This window comes from Harmonia axyridis, chromosome 2, assembly GCF_914767665.1.
Source record: "Harmonia axyridis chromosome 2, icHarAxyr1.1, whole genome shotgun sequence".
Lineage (NCBI taxonomy): Eukaryota > Metazoa > Arthropoda > Insecta > Coleoptera > Coccinellidae > Harmonia > Harmonia axyridis.
The window spans coordinates 14634907-14660447 of NC_059502.1; the positions used below are offsets into that span (position 1 = coordinate 14634907).

Consider the following 25541-nt stretch of genomic DNA (forward strand, 5'->3'; position numbering starts at 1 on the left):
CGCCATCCTTATCTTGATTCATTTTTGATCGATAACAAGTAATAATATTCATTATAAGGAGAGAGTAAAGTTGTCTCGGCGGTATCCACCCAAATTGAAGGAGAAATTCAACAATTACCTTCATATTTGGCACATGAACGATGTCCGAATATTGATCTCTTGTGATGACGGTAATCATGGTTGGCCAGCCGCATCTTAACTCGTCCCTGGAGTAGAGCACTTGACACTTCGAGGGGTCCACACGACTTCCTGGTTGCAGCCATTGGGCGAAACGGCCGCCACTGGTTCCAGCCACACAACTCACGAAATCACGGAGGAACAGACGCTCGTTGGAGTTGACACTGAAATTGTATAATGAACTGTTAGTTTATATCCATTAACCAGTTTCTGAAAAAAAAATGCTATTGGAAATTCATTGGTTACTCAAAAGGAAAAGATGCCTTAATTATTTATTTACACACATCGTCAACAGTCTTGGCCCCCTAGGTTTCTCAAGAAAAAACAATCTATTCAATCAATCAAATGTTCAGGAAATGAGATTAATATTTTCCCCTATTTCAACTGCAATATATTTGATAGGAAATCTTTGTTTGTTACTCTTTGCCTTATGCAGGATGAGGCAGAATAGGAAAAATGAGAAAAAATCTAAATTTATCGATTATTTATTTTTGATTGATTATAGTTATTCCACAAATGAATCTAAATTCTGTATGTTTTAGTCTGTATTACCACCTTTTCTTTCAATCTACCGCCCAATACGCCCAGGAATCCCACGAATCAAGTCATTAGTGAAATTTTCATGCATATCGTTCCATTCTTCCTGAAGGGCTAAACTCAATTCCTGAAAAGTTGAAGGTGGGTTTTGGCGATTCGATATTGCACATACGTGCTCAATTGGATTAATGTCTGGTGGTTATGCTGGCCAGTTCATTCTCTGTATATTGTTCTCTTGAAGAATGTTTTGAACCCTTCGTGTGCGGTGTGGTGTGGTGGGGCTTTATCATCCTCATAAATGAAATTATCCACAAATTCGTTGCGCAGAGAAACAATGATTGGTTCAATGACGTAGATGGCACCATTCATTGTTAGTTCAACGATAATAAGAGGGGTACGGCGACTGAGCATTATACCCCCCAGCACATTATTGATCCGTCTTGAAAGGGCACAACTTCCCGGGCAAGATTGAGTCGCTCTTGCCTGCTTGGACCTCTCCAAACCCTTTCTCACTTTCTCTTTCGACTATCACTTTGTAAACCGAATCGTGACTCGTCCGAAAAAAGTACGTTGAGCCGTTGTGGTAAAATCCACTCTTGGTGGTGTTCTGTCCATTGCTGAGGGCAGCTCTATGTCCAGGTGATAGCCTGGACTTGAAGGTCTTCTTGTCCTTAAATTTGAGGAATACAACTGTCTCCTTATGGTGAGACTACCCGTATATAGGTCCTCAAAGAATGACTTCGAAGGGCTGTTACAGATACCGTTCAATTCAATTCAAAAATTTGCGATATAATGGTCTTCCCTTGCAGATGTTAGTCTGGATAGACCAGGCACCGGTCTCCGGGAAAGGCTGCTGGTTTTCAAGAAAAAGACTGCTATGCGCCTTACTTACTTCCGTCTAGCATTCAAACGTTGCGCAATCTGGTGTTTCGACAAAGCTTCTTGATGTAGGGCTACTCTTCATGCCCGGTCAAACTGAGATATAGGATGTCCCGGCATTTTCCACGGAATATTCTCAATATTACAACTCTCGTTATTCGCTGAAAACTGATTAACTTCGGAACCACCTGTATTCTTCCGAACAAGAAACATTTTTTACTGGTTTATTGTTTTAATTTGAGTGATGAGATCGTTTCAAAAGATGACCAGTTTTTTCAACGCGGGATTAGTACGCTGCCCGAAAGATGGGAGAAAGTAGTTGCCAACGATGGACAATACTTCGAATCATCAATGTAAAACCAGTTTTTCACAATAAAGCCTCGGAAAAAAAAAATAGTATATTGTGCAACAAGTGAGGAAAGTTCAACTTTTCTCGCGAGTGTGGAAGTTTGTGGCACGAGCCTGAAAGGCGAGTGCCGCAAACACACGAGCGAGAAAAGGACTTTCTCCACATGTTGCACACTATACTTTTCCTACAACTGTACAAATTTCATTAATTCAAGTAATGGACTTGATTCAACTCAAATTGGGCTTCGTTGGCAGTATGTGCTAATTTATTGCATTTCCATAGAAATATTATACTCAAAAGCCCAATTTCATTGGTCTACCAAGAGAGGTGTGGGCAAAGTGCGGTGAGAAATAATATTTCCCACAGTATAAGCAATACATAGTTTTGAAATTGAGTAAGCAATGAAGAATAAGCTACTTTTCATAGCAGTATTAGGAAAAATAAATTAATGCTCCTGGTAAGTACAACTTAATCCTCTACGAACTATTATATCAAATCCTTCCAGCAAAATGAAACAAATTACAACATCCGTTCAATCAGATATCGAAGACGATAGCTTGACTCATCATCAATTCCAAAACGAATTGATATCTCAACAATTCAAAAAAAAAAAAGTTAGAAACAGACAATGACTGTAGTCATTTCATCGAGTCGTAAAAAATAGTGACGGAAACTCCAATCGGTAACGGCCAATCAGCATAAGATCTCAACACGAGAGAAGAACCAGTTTTGCGTCAGGTTGACGTGCTCAATGAAACACGCAGAAAAGGAAGTTACTTCTTTTATGCCGGGATGTGTACCTGTTGCTTCAGATGGTCAGCGGGCTCATTAGAACGGCCTTTCATACACGATGCGTCTCCCAACTTGTTTGTAAGATTGTAAGGGACAGGCAGCGATAACGACAGGTATTACTAAAGCGAAGAAGAGGCGATATTGCGTATATTTGTCCGATAATTTTCAAGTTAATGAAGAATAATGGCACAAGCATTGACGTAAAATTATAAACTTTTAAGTTCGCTTTCTTGTGATTTTTATCGTTTTTGTTTATCTCAATGACTGGATTTGATGATATAGTATATCCAAAGTCACTTGAACTATTCCATAAAAACGCTTGGCCATAGATGTCCCTTTGAATTGGATACCGTGATCCGCTAAATACCGTGGTTTATTCGAAAGTATTGTTAGGTGATAAATTCACTGGCCCACAGTGACGGCTCGTGCCCTCGAGATGTGGGTCGGCCACACACACATATATATATATATATAAATATATATAAATTTTCCCACACCCCTTATCATACTTATAACTATATAAATAAATATATATAAACAAATAGATTTCCACGTCACTCAAGAGGACGCGTTGGTTTTTTGTTTTTAATGGGAAACCTCACTTAGAATAGCCCCATTATAACCCAATATAAAAATGTAGTTCTCAAATCAATGAAAACTGAAATAAAATGAAACTCTTGAAACAACAGAAATAATAAAATATTCAATTATCAACATAAAATATATATTTGAATAAACATAGAGAAAACCTCTCACGAAAACATATAAATAGATATATAAAATATAAAAAAATCTTATAAAGACCACAAAAAATATTGTGGAAATGACCGCATGTATTCTGGTCGAAAATGTATGAGCTTGCGTACCCTTTATTCATTTTTATAGATCAAATCAATTCGACGATCTTTCTTGTCGCGAAGTCATCAATTATTTTCTCGATAAAAATGTTTCCTCTGGCTAGTTCTTTAACTAAACCTCTTTCGATTGATATCAGTGCCAGGTTATTTAAACGGTCTTGAGACATCATGTTCCTACTGAAAGATTTTATTCTTTTGAGCGCTGAAAAACTTCTTTCTACTGACGCGGATGTTGGTGGCAGGGACAAAATCATACAAAATAACTTATATAATTCAGGAACATCGGAAACAATATTATTTGAGAAAATGAATTCCGTAATACCATTCAGCATATTTGAATTGCCGAAGATAGCATTGTCCCAGTACATGATCAGAAAATCAATACCTAACTACTATCGAACGGCATAAATAAGTTTTTTTCTGATTAAGACGTTATATCCCATAATCAACCATTCATTTGAATATATTAATTATATTTTCTTGATCTGAAAATCAATAGCTACTATCGAACGGCATAAATAAGTTCTTTTCTGATTAAGACATAATGTCTCATAATCAACCATTCATTTAATTATCAAATATTTGAAATAAACTGTGAAAAGTTGCTGCTTGACGCTCTGCAATAGGATAACCGGCCAGCCGACCCTGTGTATTGGGAAGCGACCTAACATCGAGTTGTTGTGCCGTTCTACTGAGTGGACGTATTCTGGGCGTATGTCGTAGTATCTTTTCCTTTACGTAGCGCTCTCGGTAGCGCTGGTTCCGCCATCGGCTCTTGGCCGACCTAACGTGATGAGATGCTTTCAGTGACATTCCAGGAGTTGCAATTGTATAATTGTAACATTTGTGTTACATTTCAGACCTAATGTTACGGTGTTACGTACAATTCTGGAATAACTTGTTTGGGGTGATGTTACGAAAAGTAACCATTTACGATTGTGGTTTGTTACAATTTATGAAAGGGAATAACAACGCTGGATGCTTTGGAAATCGAATATTAGGTGGGTCCGAAAGAAAATATTGGACGGTATAAGTTATATTTTCCTGTTCTGAGTGGAAATATTCATTACCGAGGGAGTTTGGATATCGAAATCGATAACTCCGATTGAGTTTAAATGAATTGAATATCTAGAACTATTTTCTATTTTCCGATAATTTTTGGGTCGGCCCGGCCGACCCTGCCGACCCTGACGAGCCGTCACTGCTGGCCCCAAAGAAATTTCTGGAAGCTTGACAACTCTTGTATAATCCAAATATTCTGGCTTCCTCCAAGTGACTTTGGATATACTATACAATAATTACAATCCTCCTGATGTTCAAGCATGAACATATTATATGATATTACAGTATTTATGTTGTTTTCTAAATATTTAGTTTTTTTTATGTATTTCGCGAGAAGTTTCTACACTAGCACAGCTAGTGGGGGGCTTTGGTGCTGCAATCCCTCCCAAAAAAACCAACAATTCAGATAAAGTTTGTCAATGGAAAACACGTTGTCTCCAATGGGTTTTCGTTATTATTTATAACCTAGCCTGATGTATTCCTTCGATAGGCAACTTCAATAGATCTTGAACACGTAGACGTCCTACAATATTATATTGTGTAACAAGTGGGGAAAGTTCAACTTTTCTCACGAGTGTGGAAGTTTGTGGCACGAGTCTGAAAGGCGAGTGCCGCGAAACCACGAGTGAGAAAAGTACTTTTTCCTACAACTGCTATGAATAGTAGCGTATTCTCCACAACTTACTCAATTCCAAAACTATGTATTGCTCATACTGTGGGAAATATTATTCCCCGCAGCACTTTGCCCACACCTCGCTTGGTAGACCAATGAAATTGGGCATTTGAGTCGTTTCTATAGAAACGCAAAAAATTAGCACATACTGTCAACGAAGGCCATTTTGATTTGAATCAAGTCCATTACTTGAATTATTGAAATTTGTACAGTAGTAGGAAAAGTATAGTGTGCAACATGTGGAGAAAGTCCATTTCTCCATTGTTGCACAATATACTACATATTTCCCACAACTGCACCAATTTTAATAATTCAAGTAATGTACTTAATTCAAATCAAAATGGCCTTCGTTGACAGTATCTGTTCATTTCTTGTGTTTCAATAGAAACGACTTCCCAAAAGCCCAATTTCATTATTCCACCAAGCTAGATGTGGGCAAAGTGCCGTGTGGAATAATATTTCTCACAGTACGAGCAATATATAATTTTGAAATTGAGTAAGCTATGAAGAATATGCTACTTTTCATAGGTGTTGTAGAAAAAAATACTTGCTAAAGCCGACTAAGTTGCTGATGGATGTTATAATTGCTCGGTTATAAAAAAATATGCAATCTGGTTCATCTGGTTTCAAAATTTTAGCTTGAGTAGCAGATTTTTCAAACAACAATCTGTATTATTTCCATTCAAGTGTTTTATTGACCAGAGAAATGACTCTTCGCCTGATTAAAAAAAAATCAACGTCAAGACAAAATTAGATCTGAAAACTAAATTTTCTCTTCAAGCAGCTGAAGGTATAGATTTGTGGCTAACTAATCGACCAATGCATTATCTTAAGAATTTCAATATTTTTTTATGGAAATTTTTATTCTTTTAGTACTCTCGGAATTCCATTTTTTATCTTTTTATTCTGAGAAATATCCATAATTTTCGAGTTTTGACCCAAGTTTGGTCTCAAATGAGTTCGACTAACTGATGAAGAATTCGAGGCTAAAATAGATTCTGTTCGTCCATCTGACCGGATTTTAGTTTTCTCGATAATTGAATAACCGCAAACCGAAGAACAAACTGATTATCTTGGAATTATTTTTTCGGTTATTGCATGGAGGGTGAAAGAAATACCAAAATGATAGAATATACGAGAAAAACGGAATTTTCTATGTTTTTGTGATATATCTTATCTATCTGATTACAGTTTAATTTGGAATTCTATTATGATTTAGTATTCATTCTATTATAAAATTATGGAACTTTAGGGGTACATATTTTGAGAACTAATAGTAGGTACAGACCAGGAAGTTTTGAAATCAGGAACTTTTGAGCGCTCGTCATTTACGCACTTAGGAGAACACAGTATACAGTTGTATGTGGGGCCCAAGGGCACAATTTGAGCGCCCGAAAGCTCTGGACTTTTCTCAGTTTTGCCTTCTACTTATTACTGAACTGTTACTTCAGATTCCAAGAAAGTTTCTTTCGGAACTAATTATCAATTCAAAAATTTTATTTTCTTTCTTCGAGATTGGTTCCATTGATTTCGCACGCTTACTCAACAATCCCTGGCGTATTGCTAAAGTAGTGATGAATTGCACATCTCAATGGAGCGTTGAGAACACATTTTTACAATGCATATAAGCTTGAAATTGTTATTTTTGGACATCCTGAACAAAAAGTTCTTCTATACCCAAAATGTTTTTATGTAAATACCCCCTAAGGCTAACAAGAACCCCTAGATCCCCATCTCGGGTCAGATTTATGTGTCGAACGGCTGGATGGAATTAAAGGGGGGTCTGCACTACAGGTTTCACTCGTCCATTGCAAGTATCATCTAAATGTGTTGAGTTTGAATGTTCGGCATTCGAAAATAGAAGTGAATAATTCATTATGAAATCAATATTTGAGGAATTGATTGTCAGATGAAAATTTTTGCTCGTGTCTACAGAAGGTTGAAGAGTTTCTGATGTTCGACGTAGACAGTGAACTCAGATATTTCGCAACAAAAATATGGGATTGTGCTAAATATATATTTTTTCAACTGGCTGTTTAGCACATTGACTATCGGACCAAAAAAGCCTTTTTATGTATAATCCTGTGGACATGAATTCTCTTATCAGCTTTTAACTATTCATTTCGTCAGCTTTAACAATTGTTGAATACGCGCTTTTTATCGTTTTTTTTTCTCTGGTAGATTCAACAAAAGAACTCATTTTTAATCTTCTACGTGAGTAACAAGCATATTTACAATTTCTAATCGTCGACATCCACCAAATACTTTCATAGTAAAATTAACGAGAGTAATAGCCTTTGATCTGTATCAATTTTTACTATTACTTCCAACTATTTTATATAAAATTTCGATATTGACGATCATAATAATTGTGCATTTCCGAATTTTGTTCCAATCATCAAAGAATCGAAAATTTTTAAACAGCCACTATCAAAATACAATCATTTATACAGAGTGGCCCAATGAAAACTGAACACCTCGATTTTCAGACTTTAAAATGAAAATGTGTAAAATCATTTGGACTAGTCAATTTCTAATTCGAAAGGGAAAAACTTTTCCGCTTTTTTCATCTCCGTGGTGAGCACACCTCTTGATTTTGAATGGGGATAAGGGGCGTTGCGAAAACCTAATACGCTCTATCAGTGTGACGTCACAGACCGCCATTTTTGGTTCTCCTGTCAGTGTTCAGAATCCAAACAAATAAATTTTCATTCAAATTAGTACGGTGTCGTTGAATGAATTGGCTCATTTTCATAAATAAGAGTATTTGAGGAACGATTTCAGTATTAATTCTTAAACAGAAGGAACGAGGTTAATACCAGTAAGTTTGATTCCTGTATCATTCCCCAGATTTTGTAAAAAGCAGTGTTTATTAGTTGAACTTTAAGTTCGAACTTACTGGCATTAATCTCGTGCCTTCTGTCTTATCAATTAATAGTAAAATCGTTGCTTAAATAATCTTATTTATCAAAATAAGCCAATTTCTTCATCGACAACGTACTAATTTGAAAGAAAATTTGTTTGTTTGGATTCCGAACACTGACAGGAGAACTAAAATGGCGGTGTGTGACGTCATCACTAATAGAGTGTATTTTGATGATCGTATCGAGTACTATCTGACCCTAAAATTTCGTTTCAAAATATCCACCGATAATGAAATAATAGCGAAAAAAGTGAAAAAGGCAATGTGGAATTTATCTGGAGAATATTTTTTGTTACCAACACCTTTCAAAGGTATTTAGTAATTGTACTCTTCCACTATTTTACCTTTCATGTCGTTATCAATGGAAATTTTGAAGTGAAATTTCAGTATCACCCCACATCCCAATTGAAAATCAAGGGGTTGTACTCACCCCCATTAGGGGGTTGCATTTACAGGGATGCGAAGAGCGGAACAGTTGTTCCCCCTCGAATTAGAATTTTCCACATTTTCATTTTAAAGCCGGAAAATTGAGGTGTTAAGTTAAGTTGGACCACAATGTATATTTGGCAGCTCTAATATTTTTTATACTTTCGAATGCGGAAGAGGAACTTTTTTTAACTGAAATTAAGGATTTCACACATTTTCAACAGTGAATTAAAAAAAGCATGAGACAATTCTTCCCCTCAAACTGTTTATTAGTGAACAAAGATGATTCACCGCAAACCATGAATCAATATAGTCTGTGGCTACCTTTAGCTCCATGGATGTTGAGTTGGTCACGATCACCACGAAGGGCACCACTCCTCAGTTCTCACATCACACCAAAACTTCGGGTGAGCAAAGCAAACGTACAACGGAAAAATACGGTCCATGTTCCAACCATCGAACATTCGAACAACACTCGGGATCGCTATATCGTTGCTCACGAAAACGCACGATCTCTATCTCGGCTAAATCGTTAACAAAGAGGCAAAGACTGAGTTAACCAGTTGCGCTGAGCGGTTCATGCGTAAGCGGTGTCATATTCTGTGCGCTAAGGAAAGCAGTTGGCGAGGTAAACAAAACAAACCCGAACATATGATGCTGCAGCGGCAAAGCTCGCTCTGATCCAATTTCGAACGAAAATCTATTCACTTTCAGTACGTTCTGACGGGTCTCGACGGGATTTTTGAGGGACGTTTTTATTTTTGGAGGGGTGAAAATAGAGCATGGTGGTGTGTGGAAAAGTATGAGTGCTCGTCGAAGATGGATCGTCGTCGGGGCGCCTTTTCGTCTATCGTGTGCTGGTGGGTGTTTTGCATTGTGTTTTTCGGTCACTACGAAGCAGCCGATGGTCAATCTGGAATATGTGACATGAAGGGATGTAAATGCGTCGAGAGGTCTGGAGGCTGGATGGTGGTCAATTGTTCTTTCACCATGGACCAGGCAAGTGATCCTTGACCCATAGAAATACCTATTTCTCCAAATACAAATGTATTTCTTTTAGGGACTATATACCCAATGTTGAGTCATATATGTACTCAAGCTTAAGCATTGGGGACATATGCGTAAAGTGACAAAAATTGGAGTATAAATAAAATATACTCTTGTGAGAAATTCTTGGTTGTTCTGTATTACTTGATGCAGTAGGCCCTCACTTTGTTATATTTGGTTCAAATAGAATAGCAAATTTTTGTTGAGGTTCTTGAGGTATCCACTGATTACATATTTCATTTTCATGTACCTACTTAGGTACCTACATAATAACAAAACGAAACCCTAGTCACAGAAGGCAAATGAATAGTGATAGAAAACAAAGCAAATTTTCTTATTCCATTGTTCTATATTGTTGTTCCTTTCTTTCGATTATTGCTCTCAAAACAATATCTGTGATAATATGTGTGTTATAAGGTAAATTACAAAATAAGATTCATAGAATGCTAAGTGAAGGCGATTTATCTTTATAGAAATTCACATTTGTTCACTATTAGCAAATTTAAAAGTTCACTATAAACAAATTCAAAACCGAGTTCAAAACCATCGATAAAAAATAATGATTTTTCCTCGGATTTTTCAATAATTGGATAGTGATTCATTGATGTATTGACACGATTCTCTATTGATTCCTATTATCGAGCAAATTATTAGTCTCCAATGTAATTGTAATTTCGAGAAATCAATCGAATGACTTTCCGGATTGTATAATGTTTTGATCAAACATAGGGGAAGGGGTTCAATTCGAACCCCGCAGCTGATCGGAGATCTCAAATAAACTACCTAACCTTCCTTCTAGAACTGAAGAACGAACCAATTTATTTTATAAAACGGGTTATGTCAGTTGAGATTAAAACTTTTGAATTAGCTGTTTCATGCCTCTTCTCATTATCCATCTAGGGATAAAGTAATACGAGAAAAAGCAGCTGATTGCAATATCAAATTTCGATAAATTGACTGCCACAGTTTGTGGGGAAAGAATTTTGAGCACTTGTTTATTCATGCGTCCTTGAAGACCACAGAACTATACAAAATATGTAGTATCAAGGGCGCAACACTAGGTATTGAAAATTATGGACATTATTCGGTGAACAAGCCCTGAAAAAAGTATAATTCACTCAAATATAGAACAAACTAACGTGAAACAATCTTAGGTATAATCTTTAAAACTTTTTCAGAAATCGACTTCAGTTTTGGCAAAATTCTTGTTTATGTCTTCTACCGGTTGAAAACTGGTACCTCTGTACATTTAGTTTTCAGATGTAATTGAGGATGTAATTATTTGATGAGAATCCTCGTGTGAATCATGGTAGGTACACATTACCTCAAAAATGTTTTTTTATGTAGATACAGGATGGGCAAATTTCGATGTTTTAACACTACAACTTTTAAATCAGGGGAGATAGAAAAAATCTAATACCCCATTCTCGTTCTCTCTTTTTAAGAAACTAACAAGAATATTATTCGATATTATTCATTTTTGGTCAACTTCTTTTATTTTCGACTTGAAAGCCAGAATTGTAAAATTGGCGATATCGAAGAAATTTATATCTCCGCTAATACTAATAATAATAATAATATATAGAGCTCTGAAATGAAAACATTTTACGTAGAATCCAGTGGCGTGCTCGTCTTTTCTGCAGGATTTTTAATAACGAAACTATGACACAAAATTATGATTCTTTAAATTACTAGATTTCTGTGCCATTTTTTGAAAGCTCAATTCTGGGCTCAATTATTACTGATTTTATTAAATATACAATATCATATTCAACTCGCTTCTTATTGAAAAATCATAACATTCTTCCAGATGGGAATAAATCTCGAAGGAAACAATAAAACATTGTGTTTGAAACACTGTGTCAAAATATTTCAAAGTACGTGTGTATAAATCATTTTTATTTCATAAAACCACGGTAATATTTCAGTAGGTATGTATTTTCGTGACCAAAAGTCCCGAACCGTGAAATGTACGTACGTAATATTCGACTCGTAGCATATTCTGCTCGAGAAGTTAAAAACTGTCTCACACCGGGTTATTTCTAGTTTCACTATTTATTCTTATGCTGTCTGCTGACCGGTTGAGAGGCAGTTGGTATTTCCGTTGTTTTGATTTGAAGAATGTTGGCATGCAAGAAAATTATATGCGTGGAGAAGGTAAATCTCATTTTTCCTTTGCTATTGACTCCAGACGTAAAACGGAAAATACACATTTCCAATAGAAATTATACAATTTAAAATGGTTATATTTTGCAGGAAAAAATTTTCGTTTTTTCGAAACTTCAAATGAAGAAACAATCGGTGAGAAATTGTCTTTAGACCTTCTTAAGTACTTTGAAAACCAGTCAAATGAGCAAAAAAGCATTTTTTCGGAAACACGGTTTTTCCTCAATAATTTTCCATGCCTTGGGGTCCGATAGTTTTTCCAATAACATATTTGGATAGCGCGTGAAAAATACTATCATATTGATGGGTCACTTTTCAATATTGTTGAAAGGATAAACCACAAAATCCAGTGACACGTTTACTTGAAACACCCTGTACAACCTTGCAACGAAAGTTGGTACTATTGTAATATCCCTAATTTCTACTGATTTCCTCCTCGTAAATATTGACAGAGCACGATAATGTCACGTGGTGGTCTTCTCTCTTATGCACTGATTTGAAGCGTGTATATATTTCCAAAATTAAGTGGCATAACGGTATTACCGAGGGTATTTCATTGATTAAATTTTTCGCCTACAAGATCCTCAATCGTTTGCAATAGTCATCGACCCGTATAAGAACTCGTATCAACCATCTACTATCTGTTATTGCTTGCACTCCAACATTCCATCGGAACTTCAAACTTTTTTTGTTGATAAACTAGTTCCAAGATATTAACAGACCTGATAAACAATCCAGAAATATCTCTTCGGATGCAACGGTTATACTTCCATCATAGATACTTCTGTTTATATTGATATGCTTGTTATTTTTGTATATATTTATATTTGACCGCCTGATTATATAATAACATTTTCGGTAATATTTAGTTGAGAATAACACAGATGCTTCAGGATATTTCGTTGAAAAATAATTATTTTAACATTTTTAATTTTATAGATTATTGTCGATATTTCCGTCAACTATATTTGAGAATTTTCATAAAACTGTTGCACTTGTTTGGGTTTGATATGTCATCTAACAATATTTTCGAAATTATTTGTTATATTATATTATTCGTCAAATAGCCCATTTTATTTCTTGATCTATTGAAATGAAAAAACACCTGATTAAAATTATGATAAACCGAAGTTTTTCAATCGGACAATAACTGTTACTTACACACGAACACACGTTATAATATCCCTAGATATATCTTGTAAGTCTATTACTCGGTCTATTAACATATTTCGCGCGTTATGATGTGCACTTGAGGAAGTAAATTCCTGGTTTAGATGAAAACACGTTTCACCTAAGTACATATCTACCTATCCTTTGCTCGCCAACTTCTCACCCACCCGTATTTTGATTCCTTATTGAAATTGTTATTCACAGGACAATATCAAGTAGGTACTACCGAAGGAGCTGAGCTGAAACAACTTTTACTTATTCTGGTGATCATTTGAAATTGTAATTGCCACTTACGGTTGAACTTGCGGTAAATGGCATATCGTACTGTCGTCTTATTCGACGTGACCGTTTCTCGAAGATACGTACGTATTAGCAGTTCATTGAGAAAGTTTCGAGCCTTTGCTCATTTGCTTTGTAGATTTGTTATTGTTCAAGAAACCGTGAAATTCATCAATACCAATCGTTTCCTGACCGGGCCAAGAAAGTGCGTTAAACTCGGATAGAACACACTTTTGCTCCAATTTAAAATTTTATTACAAATTGTTATTCTTTATTTGTAGAGACACCTCTACAAGAATTTTATATTTGTTTAGCTTACTATTAGGAGAGGCGCTAGAGATATGTCGATCGGTAGTCTAACAGGCAAATTGAAAAGTCCCCGATCTACCATATTAAAATAAATTTTTTTGGCAAAATTCGATTTTATTATTCAACATAGGTGCCTTCGCGGGCGATACAGCGATTATAGCGATCTTCCAACTTTTCGATACCATTTTTGTAGTACGATTTGTCTTTCGCTTCAAAATGGGCCTCAGTTTCGGCGATTACTTTTTCATTGGCGCTGAATTCCTTTCCAGCGAGCATTCTTTTGAGGTCTGAGAACAAGAAAAAGTCGCTGGGGGCCAGATCTGACGAATACGGTGGATACAGAATCAATTCGAAACCCAATTCATACAATTTTGACATTGTTTTCATTGATTTGTGACACGGCGCATTGTCTTGATGAAACAGAACCTTTTTTTTCTTTCGAATTTTTTAACGATTTCATCTTTTGAACTATCCAATAACGCTATATCATAATCGCTGTTGATGGTCTGGCCTTTTTGGAGGTAATCAAAATGAATATTATACCTTGCAAATCCCAGAATACTGATGCCATAACCGTGCCAGCAAGGTATTGTGTTTTTCCTCGCTTTGGATTCGGTTCATCTCGTGTAGTCTACTCAGCTGACTGCACATTGAACTCCGGAGTGAAATGATGGACCCATGTTTCATCCATTGTCACATATCGACTCAAAAATTCAGGTTTATTTCACTCAAACAGCTTCAAACACTGCTCGAAATTATTAACACGTTGTTGCTTTTGATCGATTATGAGCTCGCGCAGCACCCATTTTGCACATAGCTTCCTTATGTACCTACAAATATTCGTGAATGATTGATGTACACGTTCAGATGAACCGGCGTGAACTTGGCAGCCACTTTTCAGCAGCCGAATTCATTCCAGCAGCCAAACGACCAGTGGCGTCGGTAGAATTTAAAACTAACGAATCGATCTGTTTTTGGGGTGCAACGCAAGAATTTGCTTTTTGAGTTTACTTGAACGACTTCAGTCAAGTTTTTATGACATTTCAATGCACGAAATAATATTATAGATGAACTTGAATTATGCTGATCAATGAAACGACGGGGTATATACAAGTATTTTCACGAATGAAATCTTGAAAAACGTTTAGCCAAGTTGATATTTGGAATACTTACTCTTCAATAGGAACAGAATAACACATCCGAAGCACATTGATTTGCAGGCCGTCTAAGGGGTAGTTTACACTTGTGAATTTTTCGAAATTTTCAAAAATGAACCTGTTAAAAATGTTTAGCCAAGTTCATATTTGGTATTCCTACTTTTGAATAGCTAAAGAATAACATATCCGAAGGATTTTGATTTGCAGGCCGTCTAAGGGGTAGTTTACACTTGTGAATTTTTCGAAATTTTCAAAAATGACCCCCTCAAAAATGTTTAGCCAAGTTCATATTTGGTATTATTACTCTTAAATAGCTAAAGAATAACATATCCGAAGGATTTTGATTTGCAGGCCGTCTAAGGGGTAGTTTACACTTGTGAATTTTTCGAAATTTTCAAAATTGATCATGTTAAAAATGTTTAGCCAAATTCATATTTGGTATTATTACTCCTAAATAGCTAAAGAATAACATATCCGAAAGATTTTGATTTGCAGGCCGTCTAAGGGGTAGTTTACACTTGTGAATTTTTCGAAATTTTCAAAATTGATCATGTTAAAAATGTTTAGCCAAATTCATATTTGGTATTCCTACTCTTGAATAGCTGAAGAATAACATATCCGAAGGATTTTGATTTGCAGGCCGTCTAAGGGGTAGTTAACACTTGTGAATTTTTGGAAATTTTCAAAAATGACCCTGTTAAAAATGTTAAGCCAAGTTCATATTTGGTATTATTACTCCTAAATAGCTAAAGAATAACATATCCGAAGGATTTTGATTTGCAGGCCGTCTAAGGGGTAGTTTACACTTGTGAATTTTTCGAAATTTTCAAAATTGATCATGTTAAAAATGTTTAGCCAAATTCATATTTGGTATTATTACTCCTAAATAGCTAAAGAATAACATATCCGAAGGATTTTGATTTGCAGGCCGTCTAAGGGGTAGTTTACACTTGTGAATTTTTGGAAATTTTCAAAAATGAACCTGTTAAAAATGTTTAGCCAAGTTCATATTTGGTATTCCTACTTTTGAATAGCTAAAGAATAACATATCCGAAGGATTTTGATTTGCAGGCCGTCTAAGGGGTAGTTTACAATTGTGAATTTTTCGAAATTTTCAAAATTGATCATGTTAAAAATGTTTAGCCAAATTCATATTTGGTATTATTACTCCTAAATAGCTAAAGAATAACATATCCGAAGGATTTTGATTTGCAGGCCGTCTAAGGGGTAGTTTACACTTGTGAATTTTTAGAAATTTTCAAAGTGTAAACTACCCCTTAGACGGCCTGCAAATCAATGTGCTTTGGATATGTTATTCTGTAGCTATTTAAGAGTACTAATACTAAATATTAACTTGGCTAAACATTTTTGACAGGGTCATTCTTGAAAATTTTGAAAAATTCACAAGTGTAAACTACCCCTTAGACGGCCTGCAAATCAAAATCCTTCGGATATGTTATTCTTTAGCTATTCAAAAGTAGGAATACCAAATATGACCTTGGCTAAACATTTTTAACAGGGTCATTTTTGAAAATTTCGAAAAATTCACAAGTGTAAACTACCCCTTAGACGGACTGCAAATCAAAATCCTTCGGATATGTTATTCTTTAGCTATTTAGGAGTAATAATACCAAATATGAACTTGGCTAAACATTTTTGAGAGGGTCATTTTCGAAAATTTCGAAAAATTCACAAGTGTAAACTACCCCTTAGACGGACTGCAAATCAAAATCCTTCGGATATGTTATTCTTTAGCTATTTAGGAGTAATAATACCAAATATGAACTTGGCTAAACATTTTTGAGAGGGTCATTTTCGAAAATTTCGAAAAATTCACAAGTGTAAACTACCCCTTAGACGGCCTGCAAATCAAAATCCTTCGGATATTTTATTCTTTAGCTATTAAGGAGTAATAATACCAAATATGAACTTGGCTAAACATTTTTGAGAGGGTCATTTTTGAAAATTTCGAAAAATTCACAGGTGTAAACTACCCCTTAGACGGCCTGCAAATCAAAATCCTTCGGATGTGGTATTCTTTAGCTATTCAAAAGTAGGAATACCAAATATGACCTTGGCTAAACATTTTTAACAGGGTCATTTTTGAAAATTTCGAAAAATTCACAAGTGTAAACTACCCCTTAGACGGCCTGCAAATCAAAATCCTTCGGATATGTTATTCTTTAGCTATTTAGGAGTAATAATACCAAATATGAACTTGGCTAAACATTTTTGAGAGGGTCATTTGAAAATTCACAGGTGTAAACTACCCCTTAGACGGCCTGCAAATCAATGTGCTTCGGATATGTTTTTCCTTAGCTATGTAGGAGTAATAATACCAAATATGAACTTGGCTAAACATTTTTGAGAGGGTCATTTTTGAAAATTTCGAAAAATTCACAAGTGTAAACTACCCCTTAGACGGCCTGCAAATCAAAATCCTTCGGATATGTTATTCTTTAGCTATTCAAGAGTAGGAATACCAAATATGAATTTGGCTAAACATTTTTAACATGATCAATTTTGAAAATTTCGAAAAATTCACAAGTGTAAACTACCCCTTAGACGGCCTGCAAATCAAAATCCTTCGGATATGTTATTCTTTAGCTATTCAAGAGTAGGAATACCAAATATGAATTTGGCTAAACATTTTTAACAGGGTCATTTTTGAAAATTTCGAAAAATTCACAAGTGTAAACTACCCCTTAGACGGCCTGCAAATCAAAATCCTTCGGATATGTTATTCTTTAGCTATTTAGGAGTAATAATACCAAATATGAACAGGGCTAAACATTTTTGAGAGGGTCATTTGAAAATTCACAGGTGTAAACTACCCCTTAGACGGCCTGCAAATCAATGTGCTTCGGATATGTTTTTCCTTAGCTATGTAGGAGTAATAATACCAAATATGAACTTGGCTAAACATTTTTGAGAGGGTCATTTTTGAAAATTTCGAAAAATTCACAGGTGTAAACTACCCCTTAGACGGCCTGCAAATCAATGTGCTTCGGATATGTTTTTCCTTAGCGATGTAGGAGTAATAATACCAAATATGAACTTGGCTAAACATTTTTAACAGGGTCATTTTTGAAAATTTCGAAAAATTCACAAGTGTAAACTACCCCTTAGACGGCCTGCAAATCAAAATCCTTCGGATATGTTATTCTTTAGCTATTCAAGAGTAGGAATACCAAATATGAATTTGGCTAAACATTTTTAACATGATCAATTTTGAAAATTTCGAAAAATTCACAAGTGTAAACTACCCCTTAGACGGCCTGCAAATCAAAATCCTTCGGATATGTTATTCTTTAGCTATTCAAGAGTAGGAATACCAAATATGAATTTGGCTAAACATTTTTAACATGATCAATTTTGAAAATTTCGAAAAATTCACAAGTGTAAACTACCCCTTAGACGGCCTGCAAATCAAAATCCTTCGGATATGTTATTCTTTAGCTATTCAAGAGTAGGAATACCAAATATGAATTTGGCTAAACATTTTTAACAGGGTCATTTTTGAAAATTTCGAAAAATTCACAAGTGTAAACTACCCCTTAGACGGCCTGCAAATCAAAATCCTTCGGATATGTTATTCTTTAGCTATTCAAGAGTAGGAATACCAAATATGAATTTGGCTAAACATTTTTAATTTAACATGATCAATTTTGAAAATTTCGAAAAATTCACAAGTGTAAACTACCCCTTAGACGGCCTGCAAATCAAAATCCTTCGGATATGTTATTCTTTAGCTATTCAAGAGTAGGAATACCAAATATGAATTTGGCTAAACATTTTTAACATGATCAATTTTGAAAATTTCGAAAAATTCACAAGTGTAAACTACCCCTTAGACGGCCTGCAAATCAAAGTCCTTCGGATATGTTATTCTTTAGCTATTCAAAAGTAGGAATACCAAATATGACCTTGGCTAAACATTTTTAACAGGGTCATTTTTGAAAATTTCGAAAAATTCACAAGTGTAAACTACCCCTTAGACGGACTGCAAATCAAAATCCTTCGGATATGTTATTCTTTAGCTATTTAGGAGTAATAATACCAAATATGAACTTGGCTAAACATTTTTGAGAGGGTCATTTTCGAAAATTTCGAAAAATTCACAAGTGTAAACTACCCCTTAGACGGACTGCAAATCAAAATCCTTCGGATATGTTATTCTTTAGCTATTTAGGAGTAATAATACCAAATATGAACTTGGCTAAACATTTTTGAGAGGGTCATTTTCGAAAATTTCGAAAAATTCACAAGTGTAAACTACCCCTTAGACGGCCTGCAAATCAAAATCCTTCGGATATTTTATTCTTTAGCTATTAAGGAGTAATAATACCAAATATGAACTTGGCTAAACATTTTTGAGAGGGTCATTTTTGAAAATTTCGAAAAATTCACAGGTGTAAACTACCCCTTAGACGGCCTGCAAATCAAAATCCTTCGGATGTGGTATTCTTTAGCTATTCAAAAGTAGGAATACCAAATATGACCTTGGCTAAACATTTTTAACAGGGTCATTTTTGAAAATTTCGAAAAATTCACAAGTGTAAACTACCCCTTAGACGGCCTGCAAATCAAAATCCTTCGGATATGTTATTCTTTAGCTATTTAGGAGTAATAATACCAAATATGAACTTGGCTAAACATTTTTGAGAGGGTCATTTGAAAATTCACAGGTGTAAACTACCCCTTAGACGGCCTGCAAATCAATGTGCTTCGGATATGTTTTTCCTTAGCTATGTAGGAGTAATAATACCAAATATGAACTTGGCTAAACATTTTTGAGAGGGTCATTTTTGAAAATTTCGAAAAATTCACAAGTGTAAACTACCCCTTAGACGGCCTGCAAATCAAAATCCTTCGGATATGTTATTCTTTAGCTATTCAAGAGTAGGAATACCAAATATGAATTTGGCTAAACATTTTTAACATGATCAATTTTGAAAATTTCGAAAAATTCACAAATGTAAACTACCCCTTAGACGGCCTGCAAATCAAAATCCTTCGGATATGTTATTCTTTAGCTATTCAAGAGTAGGAATACCAAATATGAATTTGGCTAAACATTTTTAACAGGGTCATTTTTGAAAATTTCGAAAAATTCACAAGTGTAAACTACCCCTTAGACGGCCTGCAAATCAAAATCCTTCGGATATGTTATTCTTTAGCTATTTAGGAGTAATAATACCAAATATGAACAGGGCTAAACATTTTTGAGAGGGTCATTTGAAAATTCACAGGTGTAAACTACCCCTTAGACGGCCTGCAAATCAATGTGCTTCGGATATGTTTTTCCTTAGCTATGTAGGAGTAATAATACCAAATATGAACTTGGCTAAACATTTTTGAGAGGGTCATTTTTGAAAATTTCGAAAAATTCACAGGTGTAAACTACCCCTTAGACGGCTTGCAAATCAATGTGCTTCGGATATGTTTTTCCTTAGCGATGTAGGAGTAATAATACCAAATATGAACTTGGCTAAACATTTTTAACAGGGTCATTTTTGAAAATTTCGAAAAATTCACAAGTGTAAACTACCCCTTAGACGGCCTGCAAATCAAAATCCTTCGGATATGTTATTCTTTAGCTATTCAAGAGTAGGAATACCAAATATGAATTTGGCTAAACATTTTTAACATGATCAATTTTGAAAATTTCGAAAAATTCACAAGTGTAAACTACCCCTTAGACGGCCTGCAAATCAAAATCCTTCGGATATGTTATTCTTTAGCTATTCAAGAGTAGGAATACCAAATATGAATTTGGCTAAACATTTTTAACAGGGTCATTTTTGAAAATTTCGAAAAATTCACAAGTGTAAACTACCCCTTAGACGGCCTGCAAATCAAAATCCTTCGGATATGTTATTCTTTAGCTATTCAAGAGTAGGAATACCAAATATGAATTTGGCTAAACATTTTTAACATGATCAATTTTGAAAATTTCGAAAAATTCACAAGTGTAAACTACCCCTTAGACGGCCTGCAAATCAAAATCCTTCGGATATGTTATTCTTTAGCTATTCAAGAGTAGGAATACCAAATATGAATTTGGCTAAACATTTTTAACAGGGTCATTTTTGAAAATTTCGAAAAATTCACAAGTGTAAACTACCCCTTAGACGGCCTGCAAATCAAAATCCTTCGGATATGTTATTCTTTAGCTATTCAAGAGTAGGAATACCAAATATGAATTTGGCTAAACATTTTTAACAGGGTCATTTTTGAAAATTTCGAAAAATTCACAAGTGTAAACTACCCCTTAGACGGACTGCAAATCAAAATCCTTCGGATATGTTATTCTTTAGCTATTTAGGAGTAATAATACCAAATATGAACTTGGCTAAACATTTTTGAGAGGGTCATTTTCGAAAATTTCGAAAAATTCACAAGTGTAAACTACCCCTTAGACGGACTGCAAATCAAAATCCTTCGGATATGTTATTCTTTAGCTATTTAGGAGTAATAATACCAAATATGAACTTGGCTAAACATTTTTGAGAGGGTCATTTTCGAAAATTTCGAAAAATTCACAAGTGTAAACTACCCCTTAGACGGCCTGCAAATCAAAATCCTTCGGATATTTTATTCTTTAGCTATTAAGGAGTAATAATACCAAATATGAACTTGGCTAAACATTTTTGAGAGGGTCATTTTTGAAAATTTCGAAAAATTCACAGGTGTAAACTACCCCTTAGACGGCCTGCAAATCAAAATCCTTCGGATGTGGTATTCTTTAGCTATTCAAAAGTAGGAATACCAAATATGACCTTGGCTAAACATTTTTAACAGGGTCATTTTTGAAAATTTCGAAAAATTCACAAGTGTAAACTACCCCTTAGACGGCCTGCAAATCAAAATCCTTCGGATATGTTATTCTTTAGCTATTTAGGAGTAATAATACCAAATATGAACTTGGCTAAACATTTTTGAGAGGGTCATTTGAAAATTCACAGGTGTAAACTACCCCTTAGACGGCCTGCAAATCAATGTGCTTCGGATATGTTTTTCCTTAGCTATGTAGGAGTAATAATACCAAATATGAACTTGGCTAAACATTTTTGAGAGGGTCATTTTTGAAAATTTCGAAAAATTCACAAGTGTAAACTACCCCTTAGACGGCCTGCAAATCAAAATCCTTCGGATATGTTATTCTTTAGCTATTCAAGAGTAGGAATACCAAATATGAATTTGGCTAAACATTTTTAACATGATCAATTTTGAAAATTTCGAAAAATTCACAAGTGTAAACTACCCCTTAGACGGCCTGCAAATCAAAATCCTTCGGATATGTTATTCTTTAGCTATTCAAGAGTAGGAATACCAAATATGAATTTGGCTAAACATTTTTAACAGGGTCATTTTTGAAAATTTCGAAAAATTCACAAGTGTAAACTACCCCTTAGACGGCCTGCAAATCAAAATCCTTCGGATATGTTATTCTTTAGCTATTTAGGAGTAATAATACCAAATATGAACAGGGCTAAACATTTTTGAGAGGGTCATTTGAAAATTCACAGGTGTAAACTACCCCTTAGACGGCCTGCAAATCAATGTGCTTCGGATATGTTTTTCCTTAGCTATGTAGGAGTAATAATACCAAATATGAACTTGGCTAAACATTTTTGAGAGGGTCATTTTTGAAAATTTCGAAAAATTCACAGGTGTAAACTACCCCTTAGACGGCCTGCAAATCAATGTGCTTCGGATATGTTTTTCCTTAGCGATGTAGGAGTAATAATACCAAATATGAACTTGGCTAAACATTTTTAACAGGGTCATTTTTGAAAATTTCGAAAAATTCACAAGTGTAAACTACCCCTTAGACGGCCTGCAAATCAAAATCCTTCGGATATGTTATTCTTTAGCTATTCAAGAGTAGGAATACCAAATATGAATTTGGCTAAACATTTTTAACATGATCAATTTTGAAAATTTCGAAAAATTCACAAGTGTAAACTACCCCTTAGACGGCCTGCAAATCAAAATCCTTCGGATATGTTATTCTTTAGCTATTCAAGAGTAGGAATACCAAATATGAATTTGGCTAAACATTTTTAACATGATCAATTTTGAAAATTTCGAAAAATTCACAAGTGTAAACTACCCCTTAGACGGCCTGCAAATCAAAATCCTTCGGATATGTTATTCTTTAGCTATTCAAGAGTAGGAATACCAAATATGAATTTGGCTAAACATTTTTAACAGGGTCATTTTTGAAAATTTCGAAAAATTCACAAGTGTAAACTACCCCTTAGACGGCCTGCAAATCAAAATCCTTCGGATATGTTATTCTTTAGCTATTCAAGAGTAGGAATACCAAATATGAATTTGGCTAAACATTTTTAACATGATCAATTTTGAAAATTTCGAAAAATTCACAAGTGTAAACTACCCCTTAGACGGCCTGCAAATCAAAATCCTTCGGATATGTTATTCTTTAGCTATTCAAGAGTAGGAATACCAAATATGAATTTGGCTAAACATTTTTAACAGGGTCATTTTTGAAAATTTCGAAAAATTCACAAGTGTAAACTACCCCTTAGACGGCCTGCAAATCAAAATCCTTCGGATATGTTATTCTTTAGCTATTCAAGAGTAGGAATACCAAATATGAATTTGGCTAAACATTTTTAACAGGGTCATTTTTGAAAATTTCGAAAAATTCACAAGTGTAAACTACCCCTTAGACGGCCTGCAAATCAAAATCCTTCGGATATGTTATTCTTTAGCTATTCAAAAGTAGGAATACCAAATATGAACTTGGCTAAACATTTTTAACAGGTTCATTTTTGAAAATTTCGAAAAATTCACAAGTGTAAACTACCCCTTAGACGGCCTGCAAATCAATGTGCTTCGGATGTGTTATTCTGTTCCTATTGAAGAGTAAGTATTCCAAATATCAACTTGGCTAAACGTTTTTCAAGATTTCATTCGTGAAAATACTTGTATATACCCCGTCGTTTCATTGATCAGCATAATTCAAGTTCATCTATAATATTATTTCGTGCATTGAAATGTCATAAAAACTTGACTGAAGTCGTTCAAGTAAACTCAAAAAGCAAATTCTTGCGTTGCACCCCAAAAACAGATCGATTCGTTAGTTTTAAATTCTACCGACGCCACTGGTCGTTTGGCTGCTGGAATGAATTCGGCTGCTGAAAAGTGGCTGCCAAGTTCACGCCGGTTTCAGATGATATTTTCACAATGTCTGCTATCTCAACCAACTTCACATTAGGTACAGTCATTCGAAATTATTTTGTGAATTTAATATTTTCTGAAATGTTTTTTTTTTTTTTTGAGCGAAATTGTATAATGCTATTTTATGTCCAATTAATTCCAAAATAGATTTTTTTCCTGTCATCCGAATTCAGTAAAATAGTTCCCAAATTCTGCTCCAAGCTTAGCTTGATATATCTTTAAAAATATCAGCAAAGTTGAAATACGCCATAGACACCCTAATAGTCCGTAATACAATACCAAAATTAGGAGATTAGAAGAAATAATAAATGATGAAAATATTCAATCTTAAAGTAAAGAAAACATACAAAATTGAACGATTTGATTCAACCCTGACAAGTGATGTGTATAACGAAAGTTTCTAAAGTACCAAAGTCGTTTTGTTACAAAAATTAAGTACCCCAGACGAAGAAACATCCTTGAAAATATTCTCAAGAATAAAACATGGACCTACAAATCCTTCCTCAGACACTTGTCGTGTGAAATAAATCATGACACAACCACTCGGATGTGTCAACCCCCCTTGGGGTTCCCCTTCTTGAGTTGTGAAATTAATGATTGTCGAAAGGCAGATTAGGTGAAATACCAACGCATCGTTTGGCTGACTACAATTTCATGGGCTGAGAGTCCCTGAACTCTCTGAAGTTTAGGCATTTATGGACCATTCCGCTAAGCCAACTCATTATTGGCTTTGTCTGGATGACAGTAAATTGTTTTATGAGAAGTTGAAGTGTGATTTTTGTAGGGACAGAATTTCAGACGAACCTCAAAAAGTGCTTTTTATCGAAATTGAAATCCAAATTTTCGCCGCAAAATGGCATTTATACGATATAATATATTTTAAAAAATGTTAGATTCAGAGGAAACACTATATTTGTTTGGTTAATTGTTTTGAGTCTGTTGAAGAGGAAAAATATTGACGATACAACAACACCTATAGTCATCAGAATCATTGAAATCATTGTGCATTATTTCTAACGATATAGAGTTAAGGTAATTCAAATTAGATCGGATCAATTTATTTTGGTGCAACCAGAACAAGGAAAGAGCAGCGTATTAATATAATAGAATACCTAAAGACACCATTTAATAAAATCAACCGGCATACCATGGTGGCTCGATGGTAAGCTAGCAACCAAGAGATAAGAGACGATCTAGAGATAGAAACACTAGGGGAAATATTGAAGAAACAGACGAAAAGTCTGGTCAGAAAAACCTGCAAATGGGGACCTTTTTGATAAATGAAATTATTGCAGAGACCAGTAGAAACACCTTGTATGCGTTACAAGGGAGATTATTATTGAACATATTATTAGAACGCTTAGAGCCAGTTGCACCATTTGCCTAAACATTGATTAAAAATTTAAACGTTGATTACTCTATGATTTCTCAAGAGAAATCAGAAATTAATCAATGTTTATGCAAATGGTGCAACTGGCCCTTAATATTTCTGATTTCGTATGTTTATGATTATGTTGCAGTTTGT

The 25541-nt window shown here is 34.8% G+C and overlaps 2 protein-coding genes across 2 annotated transcripts in view; one reads left to right on the forward strand and one right to left on the reverse strand.

Annotated features, from left to right (window-relative positions):
• Positions 1-25541, reverse strand: part of LOC123673488 (E3 ubiquitin-protein ligase MYCBP2) — a 130772-nt gene that overhangs the window by 18243 nt on the left and 86988 nt on the right. The window contains exon 28 of the mRNA XM_045607994.1: positions 119-341. Coding sequence (XP_045463950.1) covers positions 119-341 — 223 coding nt within the window. The remainder of the gene's footprint in view (positions 1-118; positions 342-25541) is intronic.
• LOC123673485 overlaps positions 9107-25541 on the forward strand; it is a 53511-nt gene continuing 37076 nt past the window's right edge. The window contains exon 1 of the mRNA XM_045607987.1: positions 9107-9674. Within this exon, the coding sequence (XP_045463943.1) occupies positions 9495-9674 (180 nt within the window). The 5' untranslated portion in view covers positions 9107-9494. The remainder of the gene's footprint in view (positions 9675-25541) is intronic.